This window comes from Aethalodelphis obliquidens, unplaced genomic scaffold, assembly GCF_003676395.1.
Source record: "Aethalodelphis obliquidens isolate GAN/ISIS:26980383/991018 unplaced genomic scaffold, ASM367639v1 scaffold38, whole genome shotgun sequence".
Lineage (NCBI taxonomy): Eukaryota > Metazoa > Chordata > Mammalia > Artiodactyla > Delphinidae > Aethalodelphis > Aethalodelphis obliquidens.
In genome coordinates this window covers 9,946,885-9,964,013 of record NW_020837982.1, presented here as the reverse complement: position 1 = coordinate 9,964,013, position 17,129 = coordinate 9,946,885, and the positions used below count along the sequence as shown (strand labels likewise).

The following is a 17,129-nucleotide window of genomic DNA, read 5'->3' as shown; positions in this document are numbered from 1 at the left end:
ACTCCATCCGCCTGGGGCCTGATAGCTGCAAGCATGGTCCTTCCGCACAGGCGGGCACTGGGAAGGGGAAAGGGGCACGCAGCGCAGGTGGAGGGCTGGAGAGGTCTGGACCTCGATTTTGAGAACAGGACAAAAGTTGTCTTGCTTGGCATCCTCTTGCATCACAGGTAGAAGAGAGAACGAGGATGAACAAGCAGCAGAACTCTCCCTTGGCCAAGACCAAGCCAGGCAGCACAGGGCCTGAGCCCCCCGTCCCCCAGGCCTCCCCTGGGCCCCCAGGACCCCTTTCCCAAACTCCTCCTATGCAGAGGCCGGTGGAGCCCCAGGAGGGACCACACAAGGTGAGTCTCTCCCTGTTCCTGTCTTAACACGCAGACGCAGGGGGCCTCACGCAGCACAGCTACATCTCGTGTACACACATGCACACGCCCTTAGCCAGGGATCACAGACCTCAGGATACGTGGGCAGAGACAGGCGGCTGCACACGTCTGTTTCTGTGTCTTACCTGTTCTTGGGCTCTAGGAGCTCCTTTCAATGGATAATTGGAAGCCAGAGGCTTGATTTGCCCCTTCCTCCCAGCCCAAGCCCCAGCTCCCAGGTGGGGACGTGCCACAGAGCAGGCAGCCCACCCTCCCTGGTCTCTCCCCGCAGAGCCTGGTGGCACACCGGGTCCCACTGAAGCCATATGCAGCGCCTGTACCCCGATCCCAGTCCCTGCAGGACCAGCCCACCCGAAACCTGGCTGCCTTCCCAGCCTCACACGACCCTGACCCCGCCGTGCCCGCACCCACTGCCACGCCTAGTGCCCGAGGAGGCGTCGTCCGCCAGAACTCAGACCCCACTTCCGAAGGGCCTGGCCCCAGCCCGAACCCCCCAGCCTGGGTCCGGCCTGATAATGAGGCCCCTCCCAAGGTAAGGACAGCCCTGCTGAGCCGCACAAGGGCAGAGAAATAGTACGGGAGGGGAACGGAGGGGGAGCGGGCGGCAGGTGAGGTAGACACGGGTTCGGGGTTGGAAGGGAACAGAAGGGCGAGGCGTCTAGCACGGCGCGTCCTGCAGGCGTTACCCTGATGTCTGGTGGGCGGGCTGCCACCCGAGTGTGTCCCGGTGATTCCGTGGTGCATATGGGAGTGGAAGAGTGCCCAGGGTGTCTGGGGAGCACCAGGGGCCAGACTTTCTGGGTCAGATCCCAGCTCTGCTGTTTCTCAGCTTCGTGACCTTAGACAAATTCATTAGCTTCCCCGACCTCAGTCTGCTTCTCCGTAAAGGTGGGGAGGGGCCCTTCCAGCGTCTCCATGAGGACAAGTGTCCGCCAGGCGCCCAGCACAGAGCACTGACTCCTTTCTTCTCTCCTCAGGTGCCTCAGAGGACCTCATCTATCGCCACTGCCCTTAACACCAGTGGGGCTGGAGGGTCCCGGCCAGCCCAGGCTGTCCGTGCCAGGTAACCCCTGGGTGCGGGCAGGCGGCAGCCCAGGGAGCGGCGTGGGGGGCAGAGGGGAGTTTGCCAGGTTACCCGCCTAGGGGTGGGCAAGCCCCGACCCAGTCACCTCAGCCCCCTCCCTGCCCCCGCCCCCGGCACCCCTGTGCTCCCTCCACAGACCTCGCAGCAACTCCGCCTGGCAAATCTATCTGCAAAGGCGGGCAGAGCGGGGCAACCCCAAGCCTCCAGGGCCCCCTGCTCAGCCCCCTGGCCCGCCCAACGCTTGTAGGTAATGGAGTTGTCCCCCCACTACTCACTCCCGCCCCCACTTCTGCCACCTGCTTCCTCCTGGTGATGGTTCCCTCTGCGGTGCAGCTCAGCCTCCCCAGGCAGAGACACCCCGTCTCCCTGACCCTGCCTCTGCCCCTCCCACAGTAACCCTGACCTCAGGAGGAGCGACCCTGGCTGGGAGCGCTCGGACAGTGTCCTCCCCGCCTCTCACGGGCACCTCCCCCAGGCTGGCTCACTGGAGCGGAACCGGGTGGGAGGTACGTGCACGGGCCTCACGGGCAGCCTCCATCAGGGTGGACCCTGCCTTCGGCTGCTCCCGACTGGGTGGGGGTGGGGTGGGGAGCGGGCTGGGCTTGAGGCCACCCCCTGTGCAGGTGTCAGTGACCTCCCTTCCCCCACCCCGCCACCTCTAGCCTCCAAACTGGACAGCTCCCCCGTGCTCTCCCCTGGGAGCAAAGCCAAGCCCGATGACCACCGCTCGCGGCCAGGCCGGCCCGCAGTAAGTCATCGGGTGGCACCTCCGGCCCTGCCTTCTCCCGGTTTGGGGCTTTGGGGCCGATGTGGAGCCTCTTGAGCCCCAGGGAGCTGGGTTCCAGGGTCAGGGCCTTCATTAATCTGTGACGGGAGGGTCTGTGGGCTAACAGCGGGGTGCTTCTCAGTTACTAACCTTTCTTAACCTCTCTCCTGCCTCTTCCTGGCTGCCCTTTTTCCCCCACGGCCCCTCCCAGAGCTATAAGCGAGCCATTGGTGAGGTTAGTGAGCAGGGGCCTGCTGGCGGGAGCCCCTCCTGTTACCCTGCCCTTCTGTGGCCTCCTTCGTACCACCGCCTCTCCCCTCACGCAGCTCCTCCCCTGCAGGATTTTGTGTTGCTGAAAGAGCGGACCCTGGACGAGGCCCCCCGGCCTCCCAAGAAGGCCATGGACTACTCGTCGTCCAGCGAGGAGGTGGAGAGCAGTGAGGACGACGAGGAGGAGAGCAACGGCGAACCGTCGGAGGGGAGCAGAGATACCCCTGGGGGCCGGTATGGGGCATCCTGGGGGCGGGGGAGTTGCAGCCAGCTTGAGGGAAGGTGGTTCCCTTTTCCCAGAGGAGGGTCCCCAGCTATCACTGCTGGTCAGTTCTTCCTCCCCTTCCCTAGAGAATGGGGTACAGGGCTGGGGGCTGGTGTCCCCAGCTCTCTCTCACTGTCCTGTCAGTCGGGGGGGCCTCTTCAGGTGCCTCTGTGCGGCCAGCCCTCCCCGAGTGCTGGGCAGGGGGCAAGGGCTGCCGGGTGAGGGCTGAGTGCGTCGTGTTCCAACAGACACTGAAGGCGCCAGTCCTCCGGCTCTCGTCTGCTCCCTGTGGCATTCGGGTGGCACTTGGGTGGCAGGCAGGGCCTGGAGGGCCTCCTGACCTTCCTCTCTCCCACAGCAGCGATGGAGACACAGACAGTGTCAGCACCATGGTGGTCCATGACGTGGAGGAGATAGCCGGGACCCAGACCCCCTATGGGGGTGGCACCATGGTGGTCCAGCGTGTGAGTGGACCCCCCCGTTCTTCCCCAGCCTGCCGTGCACCTCCTTGGCCCCAGCACTGGCCCCCTTCTCTCTGTTCCTTTAGACCCCTGAAGAGGAGCGAAGCCTGCTGCATGCTGATAGCAACGGTTACACGAACCTGCCAGATGTGGTCCAGCCCAGCCACTCGCCCACCGAGAGCAGCAAAGGTCAAAGCCCCCCCTTGAAGGATGGAGGCAGTGATGTAAGTCAGTGAAGGTGGCTCCACAGGGCGAGAAGAGATCACTGGCCGTGGGCAGGAGACCCAGGGGTGCTGGGGGCGCTGTGGTCAGCAGGGTGGAGCCCCGGGGAGCTGGTTGGCCAGGTTACAACAGGAGGGGGAGGGCAAGGGCTGGGGTCTGGTGTGTCTGCCTCACTGCCGCCCCCACCCCGCAGTACCAGTCTCGTGGGCTGGTAAAGGCCCCTGGCAAGAGCTCGTTCACGATGTTTGTGGACCTGGGAATCTACCAGCCTGGAGGCAGTGGGGACACCATCCCCATCACAGGTGAGACGAGAGATCTGGAGATGGCCGTGGGTGGGCCTCTGATGACTGGGCTTCACAAAGCGGTCACGGCCTCCCCTGTGGCCTGAACCTGCCCTGGCACCAAGGGGCCCCCTTGACCCAAGAGAAAAAATGCTCAGTGGTGGCTCAGGGACTCGCATGACAGAACGAGGACTTTGCCAGTCCTTTTGGCCCTGTTTAAACTCCTCCAGGTGCCTCCTCCGTTCTCCAGTCTTTCCCTTTCATTCTGAGTATCCTGGGGTGTGGCGTGAAGAGAGACGGGGTGAGAGGGCTGCAGCCTACTGCCCGTTCCTCTCATCCTTCTGGCAGCCCTGGTGGGTGGAGAGGGCAGTCGGCTCGATCAGCTGCAGTATGATGTGAGGAAAGGCTCTGTGGTCAACGTGAACCCCACCAACACCCGGGCCCACAGCGAAACCCCCGAGATTCGGAAGTACAAGAAGCGCTTCAATTCCGAGATCCTCTGTGCGGCCCTTTGGGGTAAGCCAGGACTGGGAAGGAAAGGAGGGGCCTGGTGTGCCCCCATGCTCCTGGTCAGGCGAGGGCCTGGCTCTGCCTCTGATCTGCCCAAGGGCTCCTATTGCAGGGGTCAACCTGCTGGTGGGCACGGAGAACGGGCTGATGTTGCTGGACCGAAGTGGGCAGGGCAAGGTGTATGGACTCATCGGGCGGCGACGCTTCCAGCAAATGGATGTGCTGGAGGGACTCAACTTGCTCATCACCATCTCAGGTGTGTGTGGAGGGCAGGGCCGGGAGGAGGGCTCAGCCCCTGGGCCCTCCGTCACCACCTTCAGTCTGGGAGGAGGGCAGCCTTGGTCCAGGAGCTGGAAGGTGGGGCCGCACTTTCTCACCCCTCGTGGTTCGCACCCGAAGGACGGCGGGGAGGCAGAAGCTGGACCTCCGATGAGAGGGGTGTGTGTGTCTGTCCCTCAGGGAAAAGGAACAAACTGCGGGTATATTATTTGTCCTGGCTCCGGAACAAGATCCTGCACAATGACCCAGAAGTGGAGAAGAAGCAGGGCTGGACCACTGTGGGGGACATGGAGGGCTGCGGGCACTACCGTGTTGGTGAGGAGGTCACGACACAGTGGCCGGGGCACCTTTGTTTATGAGAAGAGAAAGAAACAGGGGCCTTGGCTAAGAAAGCCTTGTAGCCAGAGATGGGGGGCACACAGCTGGGGGTACAGACAGACCTGTGGGAGGGGCTGCAGCCCAAGAAGGGAAGTTGCTGCATCCCTCTTCCTTCCTGCCCGCAGTGAAATATGAACGCATCAAATTCCTGGTGATCGCCCTGAAGAACTCTGTGGAGGTGTATGCTTGGGCCCCCAAACCTTACCACAAATTCATGGCTTTCAAGGTAACCCCAGCCTCAGCCCCCAACACTGTTTCGAGGTCTGGCTCCTCCACCCGCATCCCCTAAGCTCTTCTGTCTTCCATAGTCCTTTGCTGACCTCCCACACCGCCCTTTGCTGGTGGACCTGACGGTAGAGGAGGGACAGAGGCTCAAGGTCATCTATGGCTCCAGCGCCGGCTTCCATGCTGTGGATGTCGACTCGGGGAACAGCTATGACATCTACATCCCTGTGCACGTAAGCTTGGCAGGGCTGCGGACAGACTGGGGCCACCAGTCTGTGCACCAGACTTGGGGCCTCCAGCCCACCTTCTCCTCCCAGATCCAGAGCCAGATCACGCCCCACGCCATCATCTTCCTCCCCAACACGGATGGCATGGAGATGCTGCTGTGCTACGAGGATGAGGGCGTCTATGTCAACACGTATGGGCGGATCATTAAGGACGTGGTGCTGCAGTGGGGAGAGATGCCCACCTCTGTGGGTGAGTGAGGTGTCCGCCCTCCAAGCCTGTGTCCCCGACCGAGCTGGGCTGCAGCCCACTCACTGCTCCTCCACTCCCTTCCCCCCCAGCCTATATCTGCTCCAACCAGATCATGGGCTGGGGTGAGAAAGCCATTGAGATCCGCTCCGTGGAGACGGGCCACCTAGACGGGGTCTTCATGCACAAACGAGCCCAGAGGCTCAAGTTCCTGTGTGAGCGGAATGACAAGGTGGGAATGACAAGGGGCCCGGGCTCCTGCACTGGGTGGGCCCCCAGGACCTGGGTCCCTGGGCAGAGCTGGGGGAGGGGTGGTTCTGGGTCTTCCTGGTAGGAGGCCTCCAGGGAGCGCACTGTGTGGTCACAGCTTGCCCTTCCCTCGTCTTCCCTCTCTGAGAACTCTCCAGATTCCTTCATCCGGGAGGTCGGCCTGCTGCCCACTTCCCCGAGTGTCTCCGCCTTTCGGAGGGGCTGGGGGGCACTCAGGGACTCCGCTCTGCAGTCTCTCTCTCCCCTTCTCCTGGTTAACTGAGACGCTCCCCCCGCCCCACCCCCGCGCATCCCTGATGACTTCTGTTCCTACTCCACCCAGGTGTTTTTTGCCTCAGTCCGCTCCGGGGGCAGCAGCCAAGTTTACTTCATGACCCTGAACCGTAACTGCATCATGAACTGGTGACGGGGCCCTGGACGGGGCTGTCCCGCGTGGACCAGCTCTTCCCCCCCCCACACACCCAGACTTCCCGGGCCGCCCTTCTTTTCCCTCCCTGGGCTTTGCTTTTACTGGTTTGATTCACTGGAGCCTGCTGGGAACGTGACCTCTGACCCCTGATGCTTTTGTGATCACGTGACCATCCTCTTCCCCAACATGTTCTCTCCCCAAAACTGTGCCTGTCCCAACTTCTGGGGAGAGGCACAGCTTCCCCTTACCAGGAATTGAGTGGGCCTAGCCCCACCCCCCCTTCTCCACTTAAGAGGAGAGTGCTTGGGGCTTGGACCCCATACCCCACTGCTGCTGACTCGGCAGGGCCCTGGGCCCCTTTATTTGCACGTCAGGGGAGCCGGCTCCCCCCTTGAATGTACCAGACCCTGGGGGGGGTCACTGGGCCCTAGGTTTTAGGGGGGTCACCAGCCACTCCAGGGGCAGGGACCATTTCCTCATTTTCTGAAAGCACTTTAATGATTCCCCTCCCCCCAAACCCCAGGGAATGGAGGGGGGACCCCGCCAGCCAAAACATTTACCCCTTTCCAACCCCTGTCTCTTGTAGCCTCTGCCCTTCCCTGGTAGAGGGAGGGAGCAGGGAGCGCTCACCCTCCATACCCCCTTGCTTGCATCTGTATATAGTGTGAGCAGCGAGTAGCCCCGGCCCCTCCCTGCCCCCACCACTCCCCAATGTAGTGGCCTTGGAGATCTCCGTTTGTTAATAAAGACCATTCAACCAGCTCCCACCATTTCAGGCCTTACGTTATTCTGTTTTCTCTCAGCATCCCAGGTACTAGCCAGGGCCCACCAGCATTGCTGGGATGAAGGGGGCACGGTGGTGTGGAATCTGCAGTCAGTGAGCCTTGGTGGAGAGGGGGTGGATGGGCACTGCTGGGCCGAGGAAACCTAGAGGAAACAACTGAGGGAGGGCGAGGGCATCCTCAGGCTTAAACCTGTGGGGCCCTGCACAGGGGCCATTTGGTTTCCACCCACTCCAGCCTGGCCAGGCCATGAAGGCGCCTTGCTCGAGCCTCTCTATATGCAAGTCCTGCATGGGGCGGGGTCGCTCCTGTTTGGCAACAAATGGATAAAGATCTCTTAGAGGCTCACAGGGCTAGAGGGTCACATGGAGCTGGGACCCAAGAAAAACTGGGAGGTCGGGAAGAACGAATTGAGGATGGTTCTTGCCTTCCGGAGGGCTGACATGCAAGAGCCTTCCTGAACCATCTGCCAACTCCGGCTGCTGTCTGCCCGGTGGCCAGACCTACGTACGTGCGCACATACGACTCTCGCGAGGCTGAATACAGATTTATCATTGGCAGTACGAAAGGATCGTAATAAAGCAGTGGCAGCAACTTGTTTTCCAGATTTCCTCCTGGAGATGGGTGGGAACGTTTGTCACCGTGGCTGCAGGCTCACAGCTACATACAGGGCGGGTAGGGCAGTTCGGGCACTTGGTTGAAGTAGGCCCCGAGGAAGATGAGGCTGGAGCCAACAAGGAAGAGCACCAGAGCGGCCCAGAAGCAGATGTTGTCGAGGGCCTTCCCCATGCGCACCCAGTCGGACACCTCCTGGGGAAGGGGCGGGCAAAGCTGAGTCCCTAAAAGCAGCAGGAGCCTGGTGCACGAGTCAGGGAGAGCGGAGGCCCCCAGCAGCTCCCCACCCAGTCTCTCCGGCTCCTGCCCCACCTCGCCGGTGGCCTCCTGGTCTCGCGTGCTCTCGGCCACGAAGTTCACGGCATCCACACAGCAGCGGATCTCGGGGGCGGCGGCGCCCAGGCTCTGGCAGAGGGCAGCTGGTGGGAGCGACCCCGGGGGGTGGGGGGTGATTAGGAGCCTCTCCCGCTGCAGGTGCCCCCATTGGCCCGCTCGGACCACTGCTCACCAGTCCAGGTCCTGTGCCGGTGCCTCTGCCCCTCAAACATGAGCTCGCTCCGCGGCTTTTTCAGTATCAGCTCCTCCGCGCGGAGCAGTAGGCCCAAGGACGACGCCCGCCTTGGGGGCGAGGCGGCCCGGGAGACCTCGGGGGGTGCGCCCGAGCCCAGGAGTTGGGGCAGCAGCTCCAGTAAGACCTGGGGTTGGGTGGGTGGGCGGCCGGTGGGGGGGGTGCGGCCGGGAGGTTAGCTCGAAGCCCCGCCTCCCGCCCGGAGCCCCCTCCACCCGGTGCTTACGTGGCGCAGCCGCGGGGACATGGCGTGAGTGGTGGGCGTCCGACAAGACACGTTGAGCACGATGACGCAATTCATGACAATGAGCGTGGCAACCACCATGACGAAAATGAGGTACCTGAGGAGCCCGGAGTTCGTGATGTCGCAGCCTCCCCACTTCCCCTGAGCCACAGAGGGGGCCACTAGTCCTCTAACCTCACAAACGCACCTCTCCGCAAGGAGTGGAGTTACGCCCCTTAGCTGCTGCTCCTCTGCGGGGCCAGACGCGTCCCCCCCGCCCTTCTCCCCCCTCGCACCGCCGGTGGCAACCATGAAGGATACCCCCAGCTCCCTGGAAACCCTGCTGTGGGTCTGCCACTTCCACAGCTCCACGGAGGTGCGCCTACGCCGATACCCACCCTCCACCCCCAAGGGTGGCACCTTGAAACGCTCTGGGAAGGTTTCCAGCGTCCCCCCATTACCTCTGACCTCTGACCTGATGACCCCACAGTCCCTGTGCTTTTCCAGGCGGCCCTCCAGCCCCCACTTCTATCTTCCCTGGAACTTGTGGCCGCGGCCCATGAATATCTGGAGCAGCGGTTCGGAGAGCCGAAGTCCCTGGAGCCGCGAGAGCCAGAGAAGCCGCCAGCCCCGAAGCCCACCCTGGGGCTGGTGCTAAGAGAAGCCGCGGCCACCGTAGTGAACTTCGGGGCCACCTCGTTAGAGGTGGGGTGCCGGGGGTGCTGAGGAGGGGCGGGGAAGGGGGATCGAGCGGCAGGAGCAGGGACCTCTGCACCCCCGCCAACTCTTGCACCCCCGCTGCAGATCTCAGCCCTGTGGGTGCAGCAGGAGGTGCGGCGACTAGACGCCGGGGATCCAAGTGGAGCCCTGGCCCGGGCAGCCCAGGCCGCGGGGCAGGGGGCTCGGCAAGCGGGGTCTGCGGCAGGCGCGAGCGCCCGGCTTCTGCTCCAGGGGGCGCGGCTATGCCTCTGTGGACGAGGTCTGCAGGGATCCGCCTAATTCCTGCAACAGTGGCGACGCCAGCTGGGCCTCGGCACCCCCGGGGAACCGGTGAGTTCAAGATGAGGGGAGAGGTGGGGGCCAGGGGCGGCGGGGCTGGGTGGGCACTAAGCCGGCCCGCCCCCAACAGAGATACTCCGGAGACCTCCAGGTGGCGTCCAGCATTACGGAGGACGGGGGACCGGAAAAGCCACCACCATCCCAGCCCCACCCCGCATCTAAATAAAGCCCAGGCGGGGATGAGGCAGCTGAGGCTTCTCCCAGAGTCATTAGGTTTGGGCCCTCCCAACGAGCCCCTTGGCTCCACCCCATGCTCATCTGGCTCCGCCCTTCACACTGGCCACGCCCCACGTAGGCACCACCAGGATCCACCCTGCGCCCACCTGCCCAGCAGCGGCACGCTCAGAGATGTCTCTGGGATTTTCTGGGCAATTAGGAACAAGAAGACGGTCTGGGCGAGCAGGACGTTGATGGAGACGGTGCATTTCTGGCCGCCGGCTGGAGGGAGTACCTGGTGAGAGCAGGCCCCGCCCCCCAGGAGGGAGCCCGGGTTTGGGGTCTGGGCGACTCCATACCCTGTGCCGGCAGGAAATAGGCGAGCAGTACTAGGCCCGAGATGAGCACGCAAGGCACGATGATGTTAATAACGTAGAAGAGCGGCTTCCGGCGAATGATGAGCGTGTAGATGACTTCAGTGTCCCCTGGACCATCATTAGAGCCACCGTCGTGGCGGCGGATCACCCCGGGGCAGAAGTCGATGGCCCACTCCCCGTTCTCTGCGGGACGGGAGGCGCGGTCAGCTGGCTCTCGGAGGTGGGGCGCGCTGCTCTGCTCTCCGTCCCCTCATCTGACCGCGGGGGGCCTGCAACTCCAGGCGAGGAGAGGATGCAAACCGTCTGGACAAGGGTGGGTGGGGCAGGTGGTCTGGATTGTTTGGGCTGGTCAGAAAGGGGCATTCCCAGAGAGATTAGGGAACCACCACAAGCGAGCAAGCTGGACTAGTCCGACGATCAAGAATGATTTCAGGAAAGGGTCAAGTTAAAGCAGGGTTGCCAAGTCAATCCCAGCATCGATGGTTTGGGGCAGCCCCACTCTGCAAGTCCCCTCTCTGGACCCGTCTAGAAGCGAGTTTTTTGGAGCAGGAGGGGGCCTCACCAGTATAGGCCTCAGTGTCGATATCTATGTTGCTGATGGTGTCGCCATCGTCGTCCACAGCAAAGACGAGCTCCACCTCTTCTGCATTGTACGTCTGCGAGCTGCGGAGCCGGGGCCATGACCCCCCCCACCATAGAGGCTGGGACTCGGGCCTCAGCCTCAGGCCCGCCCTACCCGGCAACCCAGGCCTCGCCCCCACACCTGGGTTTCTACACTTACTTCTAACCCGCTAGGGCGGCCTTACCCCATTCGAATGTCTAGCTCCACCTCCAGCACAAAGCCCCGCCCCGGATTAGAAGTTCCCCTCCCCGCCCACACCTGGCCCCACCCCCTGCCCCCGTAATTCCACAAAGGTCCGGGCCGCTTCCCACCGGAAAACAAGAGAGCAGTTCTGCCAGTCGAAAGGGAAGTAGGTGACCTCCACGGCGCAGATACTTCGGTAGATGGCCGGGGGCAGCCAGCTCACATAGCCGCCCTCCGAGACCAGCACGTTGGCTTCATAGGCCACACCGAACTGGCCGTCGATACTGTGGGCTCCGGGAAACCAAGGGTTTGCGCAGATCTGTGGCCCCCTCTCCCTCCAAGCAACCTGCCCCAACCAGGTCCAGCCCAGCCCCCCGGGCCTCGGCTTCCCTCCAGTCTGGCCCCGTCCTCACTTGTTTTCCAGCACAATCTCTGGCAGCCATACGAGTTCTGAAGGGACCCGCAGGGTTTCTATGCCCCCAAAATCGCCCGTGCTGTAGTTGAGTCGGTAATCATGCCAGTCCTAAGGGTGGGGGAAGGGAAGAGGGACGGAAGGACGTGTGCCTTGGTGCCCAAGAGGACTTTGGGAGAAAAGGGTCCCCTGGACAAGACCTCACACTGTTCCCCAGACTCCACTCACGATTCCAATCCAGACGCTGGTGGTGAGGGTCTCCTCTTTCTCATTCTGCGGATGGGAGATTAGGATGATGGAAGCCAGCTTTAGGATAGAGCTCAGCGGTTGGGACCAGAAGTGGGACTTCAGGCTCAGAGATGGCGCTTGGGGTGACGGTGGGGGTATCTTACCAGTGAGATGAGGTTGGTCAAGGTGACTTTGAGGGTGATGGTGACAGTGTCCTCAGGCTTCTGCACTGGTCGGCGTCCTGGGTCATAGTTGTCGAAGAGGTGGTGGTAAAGACGCAGCTCCTCGTTCTTCCCTTCACCTCTGCCTGGGGGTGGGGCCAAGCAGTGGGGTCACTGGAAACGGAGAGGCTAAGGAGCCTCTCCTCTCTGCCTCTGGATCTGCATGGCTCTGCTTCTCTGTCTATCTCTGTCTGAGGCTGTGTATTTGTCCGTGTGTCTCCCAAACCAGTGATGTGCCTGGGGACCAAATATCGTGTCTCCGTCTACATCTCAGTCTGTCTTTGTCCTGTCCCTTTATGTCAGTATCCTGTGTGTGTGTCCGACCACTTCCCCCGACCCTGGTCCATACCGAGCAGCTGCAAGAGGAGCAGGGCACTGAGCAGAGCCCCTGCCATCCCTCGGTCTGGTCCCCGGGGTTATTCTGAGTTTGGCAAGCTCCGACGGGGGCAGGCCAGGGTGCTGTGAGTGCGGGGGAAGGGGCTGTTAGTGGAGGAGGGTGTTAGTTCCGGGCTGGGTTAGGGACTGACACCTAATCCTCTTACTACCCCTACGGCGGCAGCCAGGGACATCCTGGCTTCTTCCAGAGGCAGCTGCCCCATCCTGAGTTCCCTGCCCTCACCCCATCCCAGCAGCCTTTGCCTGGGCTTCGGCCAGCTCCCCAGCCACAGACCCAATCCCCTCATGACTGAAACAGGCCTGATGCAGGTGGACAGGTCTTTTAAGAAACACCTGGAACCACAAGCCTGGCAGTGGAGGTGGAGGGCCCTGCTTTCCAGTAATGCACTGGTGTCCTTTGAGTCAGCTGCCCTGTGCAGGTGACATCGCTTGCCGCCCATACTCACCACCACCCACAGCCCAGCCAAGGTCACGCTAATGCAGTTTCTGCCGGCAGAGTTTGGCAAAAGCAGAGCGTCCATAAAATCTGGTAATGAGACAGGTGGTCACAGGGGGTTAGTCTGCAGTAACAAACTCCACCTGGCAAAGGAGAGGGTGCCACAGTATAGGGCCCACCTCCTCCTGCGACCCATCCCCATGTCTGCCCACTCTCAGCCGCTCGGGGGCGGGGGGGGCGGAGCACTCACCGGAGACATCAGTTTCTCATCTCTCTGCTGCCACCTTGTGGCCACATATGAAAGTACTGTCTTCCCCACCCCAAACACACACCTTTCAGTCTTTCCTAAGTCTCCTTGGACCACCCTAGTCAGTCACTGGAAATGCTTATTTAAAATTCAGTTTCCTAGGCTCCATCCCCAAAGAATCCCAATTTAGTAAGATGGCAGAGATGGGGTGCCAGGAATCTGCTTTATTTAAGAAACTCCCCATGTTTCCTTACGGGGTAGGAAGCACTTTTTCTGCCTTACACACTGCTTCCTCACACCGATCCAGCAAAGCAGTTACCTTCGTCCAGAATGTATGAAAGAGGACTCCAGGTCAGGTCCAAGGTCACGTTACTGAGTCCAAGCGCCTCCTGCTCACCTCATGACAGGCCCATAAATCAAGTGACAAATCGTTGGGGCAAGGAATAGCAACTTTATTTGGAAAGCCAGTAGACCAAGAAGATGGTGGACTAGTGTCTCAATGAACTATCTTCCCTGAGTCAGAATTCAGGCTTCTTTTATGCTAAAAGGTGAGGAGGTAGTCCTGGTTCCTGCCAGACTCTGGAGGGGATATGTTAATTTCCTCCTTCCTGGACTTCCCTGGTGGTGCAGTGGTTGGGAGTCCACCTGCCAATGCAGGGCACACGGGTTCAAGCTCTGGTCGGGGAAGATCCAACATGCCGCGGAGCAGCTAAGCCCGTGGGTCACAACTGCTGAAGCCCGCGCGCCTGGAGCCCGTGCTCCGCAACAAGAGAAGCCACCGCAGTGAGAGGCCCGTGCACCGCAACGAAGAGTAGTCCCCACTTGCTGCAACTGGGGAAAGCCCGTGTGCAGCAACGAAGACCCAACACACAGCCAAGAAAACAAAAAATTTCTTCCTTCCTGCAGCCACTTATAGGTGGACCCTGTCAGGATGTTTCCCGTGAGCTAAACAAAGGTATTTTAGCTTAATGCTCATTACCTGGGAGGCAGGGTTCCCAGAGATGGGCCATTATGTATGATTTAAACAAAGGTATTTTAGCTTAATGCTCATTACCTGGGAGGCAGGGTTCCCAGAGATGGGCCATTATGTATGATTAAAACAAAGGTATTTTAGCTTCATGCTCATTACCTGGGAGGCAGGGTTCCCAGAGATGGGCCGTTATGTATGATTTAAGCTTATAGGCAACATTCCTTTAGTAATTAATGTAATAGAACACAAAGGTTCTTCCCTACTGTCAATGATCCATTCCACAATCCTGTGGGAAAAAGGACAAAGACCGCTCTACTACCTGCTGAACACGGGTGACAAAGAGGTGATTATGGGATGGAACTGATCAGCCTTGGACAGGGACTCCTTAAAATCTTTAGTCAGTTGTACAATCCCCTTTCCTTTTTTATCTACCACTGTTTGAACCTGATGAAACCCCTTAGCCCTTTGTTGTCTAATTTGCAATTTAATTTGGGGTATTGGTTCCAGTTCCCAATACTTATCTATTAATTAACTTGGTGCCAGAATTACACTAAATTCCTGTGCTATTTGGACAAAATTAAACAAATAGGTTGACCCTTCTTCAGCTACAATGAAATTTTTTAAAGTATTAAGATTATAAAGAGCAACCTTAAGTCATCTAAGGGTTCACAAACCCATTACTCTCTAGGCATCTCAGAAATTGGGTCATGGGCTTCCTTGGTGGCGCAGTGGTTGAGAATCTGCCTGTACCGCAAAAAAAAAAAAAGGGGGGGAATGGGGCTTCCCTGGTAGTGCAGTGGTTAAGAATACGCCTGCCAATGCAGGGTACACGGGTTCGAGCCCTGGTCCGGGAAGATCCCACATGCTGCAGAGCAACTAAGCCCGAGCACCACAACTACTGAAGCCCGTGCTTCACAACAAGAGAAGCCACCACAATGACAAGCCCGCGCACCACAACGGAGAGTTGCCCCCGCTCTCTGCAACTAAAGAAAGCCCGCGCGCAGCAACGAAGACCCAACGCAGCCAAAAATAAATAAATAAATAAATTTATATATTAAAAAAATCCTGTGTTAGTTCCTGGGGCACAGGGACCTGGTGTGATATCACGATCTAAGATGTGACCCAATTAGGGCCAGGAGGCACTCCTGGGGCAGGGCAATTTCCCTTATGCTGTTATCCCATAGGGGTCTGAAGGCAAACGGCCAGCAGACTGGGCTTCTACAGATGCAGAGTCCTTTCTCCCCCTCAGACTTGTTCATAGGGAGGACCCGCTGTATGAAAGGAGAATGGTCGTTAATCAGGCCAGGGAAGCAACTCCACCTAACAGACCCACGTGGTACACCTGAAGCCCGCTGGACCCTGATGAGAGGAATGCCCTTATCAGAGCACTACCATGAGTGCATCTTGGCAAGGCTTTGAAAAGGGGAATCCAGGCAAGATTTTGAACGAAATTCAGCAAAAACCAAATGAAGATTTATCAGGCCTACAGATGTTACACGGATGCAGATCCTGAGGCCCCTGAAAACACTGGAATGGTAAATTTGATCTTCATTGGGCAAAGCGCCCCAGACATAACAAAATTACGAAAGTTAGATGGTAAATTTGGAACAAACCCTTCTCTGTTGGTAGATCTTGCTTTTAAAGGGTTCAACAACAGAGAACAACAGAAGAAAGAAGATGCAAAAGACAACGCCATTTTTCTGTCAGTGGCACTCGCCAGAAGGTGAGTGACCCAAAGAGAGGTCAGCCACCATTGGGAAAGGGACAAATGCACTTATTGTAAGGAGGAAAGGTACTGGAAAAAAAGGTTGCCATAGGCTAAATAGGAAGGAAACCAATAAAAGTCAGGAGGCTCTCAGATGGTAGAAAGAGAGGAACACCCTGATGAACAAAGAGGCCCGGCGGGGGGGCTCCCTTGGACTTGAGGTGCCCAATTCCAATTTCCCCACAGAAGCACCAGGTAAAATTGACAGTGGGGAATGAGCTGATTAACTTTGTTACAGGTGCAACATACTCTGGTAAACACCAAGGTGGCACAGAAAACATCTCAATCCATCCCAGTCACAGGAGTCCTTGGACGGGCACAAAATTGCTCATTCTTACAACCTTTAGAATGCCAGGTAGGGAACCTTACCCCGAAATAGTTTCTTATAGATGCCAGAGTATCCAGTCCATCTTTTGGGGCAAGATCTCCTGTGTAGAAAAGGACAAAGAAGGGCCAAAGCGTGGGGTTTCAGACCTCCCCAGATGGGGACTCAGCACAGAGGAACCTGGCAAACAGACTTCACTCAAATCCTCGAGCTGCAGGAAATTTCAGATAACCTGCTAGTATGAGTGGACACTTTGTCACGATGGGTGGAAGCATAGCCCACCTGGAAAGAAAAAGCCTCAGGAGTGTTTAAAGCCCTCCTTAAGGAAATAATCTCCCAACTTGGATTAAGGCATTACAAATTAATTGGAAAATATATTTATCCTGGACACCACACCTAATAGGAAAAACCAAGGAAATGAACAATACATTAAAAAGGAGCATGGCTAAAATACGTCGAGAGACTAATTTAACTCGGGATAAGGCCTTGCCAGTTGCCCTGCAACTCTGGGATCAGAGTGGCTCCCAGAAGCAGGCTTAAATTAAGCCCCTTTGAAATGCTGTACAGTAGGCCATTCAAGGTGTCTGCCCAGACAGGAGAATCTGCAAATGCTCTAAAAGACCCAGCAATTGCCAATTATATTAAAACTTTGGGCACTATACTAACCTCTGTTCATGAGTTTGCCTCCAGCAGGTCTGCCTACCCAACTAACGTAGCCTTACATCCGTTTTGACCTGGGACCGAGTCTTCCTTAAAACCTGGAGAGAACCAGGGCCTGAACTTCAGCTGACTGCAAGGTGAATAGGACCACACATAGTATTACTTACCACACACTTGTCTGTAAAGTTAGCTGTTTCGTAAAGCCATGGATGCATCGTCACACTCGGATTAAAGCAGCACCACTGTCATCAAAAAATGACCCAATTTCTTTTTTTAATTTGCATTTAAAGTAACTCCTTTATTTATTTATTTATTTTGCGGTATGTGGGCCTCTCACTGTTGTGGCCTCTCCCGTTGCGGAGCACAGGCTCCGGATGCGCAGGCTCAGCAGCCATGGCTCACGGGCCCAGCCGCTCCGCGGCAATGTGGGATCTTCCCGGACCGGGGCACGAACCCGTGTCCCCTGCATCGGCAGGCGGACTCTCAACCACTGCGCCACCAGGGAAGCCCCCCATTTTTTAAAGACATAAATACAAAACAAACAGCGCAGGGACTTCCCTGGTGGTCCAGTGGTTAAGACTCTGCACTCCCAGTGCAGGGGGCCCGGGTT

At 58.6% G+C, this 17,129-nt stretch overlaps 3 protein-coding genes across 19 annotated transcripts in view; 2 read left to right on the top strand and 1 right to left on the bottom strand.

The window, feature by feature from the left end:
• MINK1 (misshapen like kinase 1) overlaps positions 1–7,044 on the top strand; it is a 48,091-nt gene extending 41,047 nt beyond the window's left edge. For 3 of the 16 annotated variants that reach the window (XM_027130137.1, XM_027130134.1, XM_027130140.1), the window contains 17 exons: positions 168–341; positions 652–912; positions 1,358–1,443; positions 1,601–1,711; positions 1,858–1,970; positions 2,127–2,212; positions 2,571–2,734; positions 3,124–3,229; positions 3,313–3,450; positions 3,642–3,750; positions 4,078–4,245; positions 4,352–4,495; positions 4,699–4,833; positions 5,022–5,122; positions 5,205–5,598; positions 5,688–5,827; positions 6,188–7,044. In XM_027130137.1, coding sequence (XP_026985938.1) covers positions 168–341; positions 652–912; positions 1,358–1,443; positions 1,601–1,711; positions 1,858–1,970; positions 2,127–2,212; positions 2,571–2,734; positions 3,124–3,229; positions 3,313–3,450; positions 3,642–3,750; positions 4,078–4,245; positions 4,352–4,495; positions 4,699–4,833; positions 5,022–5,122; positions 5,205–5,598; positions 5,688–5,827; positions 6,188–6,271 — 2,514 coding nt within the window. In that variant the 3' untranslated portion in view covers positions 6,272–7,044. Of the gene's footprint in view, positions 1–167; positions 342–651; positions 913–1,357; positions 1,444–1,600; positions 1,712–1,857; positions 1,971–2,126; positions 2,213–2,570; positions 2,735–3,123; positions 3,230–3,312; positions 3,451–3,641; positions 3,751–4,077; positions 4,246–4,337; positions 4,496–4,698; positions 4,834–5,021; positions 5,123–5,204; positions 5,599–5,687; positions 5,828–6,187 lie in introns of those variants that run through there. The other 13 variants (XM_027130139.1, XM_027130149.1, XM_027130138.1 and 10 more) reach the window with 10 other exon arrangements.
• A 547-nt stretch (positions 7,045–7,591) lies between these two features.
• On the bottom strand, positions 7,592–13,504 carry CHRNE (cholinergic receptor nicotinic epsilon subunit). 2 transcript variants are annotated; one of them, XM_027130199.1, is made up of 12 exons: positions 12,070–13,504; positions 11,664–11,806; positions 11,500–11,544; positions 11,273–11,382; positions 10,988–11,143; positions 10,617–10,717; positions 10,037–10,237; positions 9,845–9,959; positions 8,466–8,580; positions 8,180–8,366; positions 7,984–8,090; positions 7,592–7,866 (listed from the first exon to the last, which is right to left on the bottom strand). In XM_027130199.1, the coding sequence occupies exons 1-12, from the start codon at positions 12,113–12,115 to the stop codon at positions 7,717–7,719; spliced, it is 1,476 nt and encodes a 491-aa protein (XP_026986000.1). In that variant the 5' UTR covers positions 12,116–13,504; the 3' UTR covers positions 7,592–7,716. The 2 variants fall into 2 exon arrangements, with proteins under 2 accessions (XP_026986000.1, XP_026985999.1); XM_027130198.1 differs by having other exon boundaries at positions 7,592–8,090.
• On the top strand, positions 8,773–9,527 carry CUNH17orf107 (chromosome unknown C17orf107 homolog). Its single transcript, XM_027130285.1, is given in 3 exon segments — positions 8,773–8,838; positions 8,970–9,167; positions 9,267–9,527. Coding segments are annotated over 3 exon segments (525 nt in total).
• Positions 13,505–17,129: the final 3,625 nt, after the last annotated feature.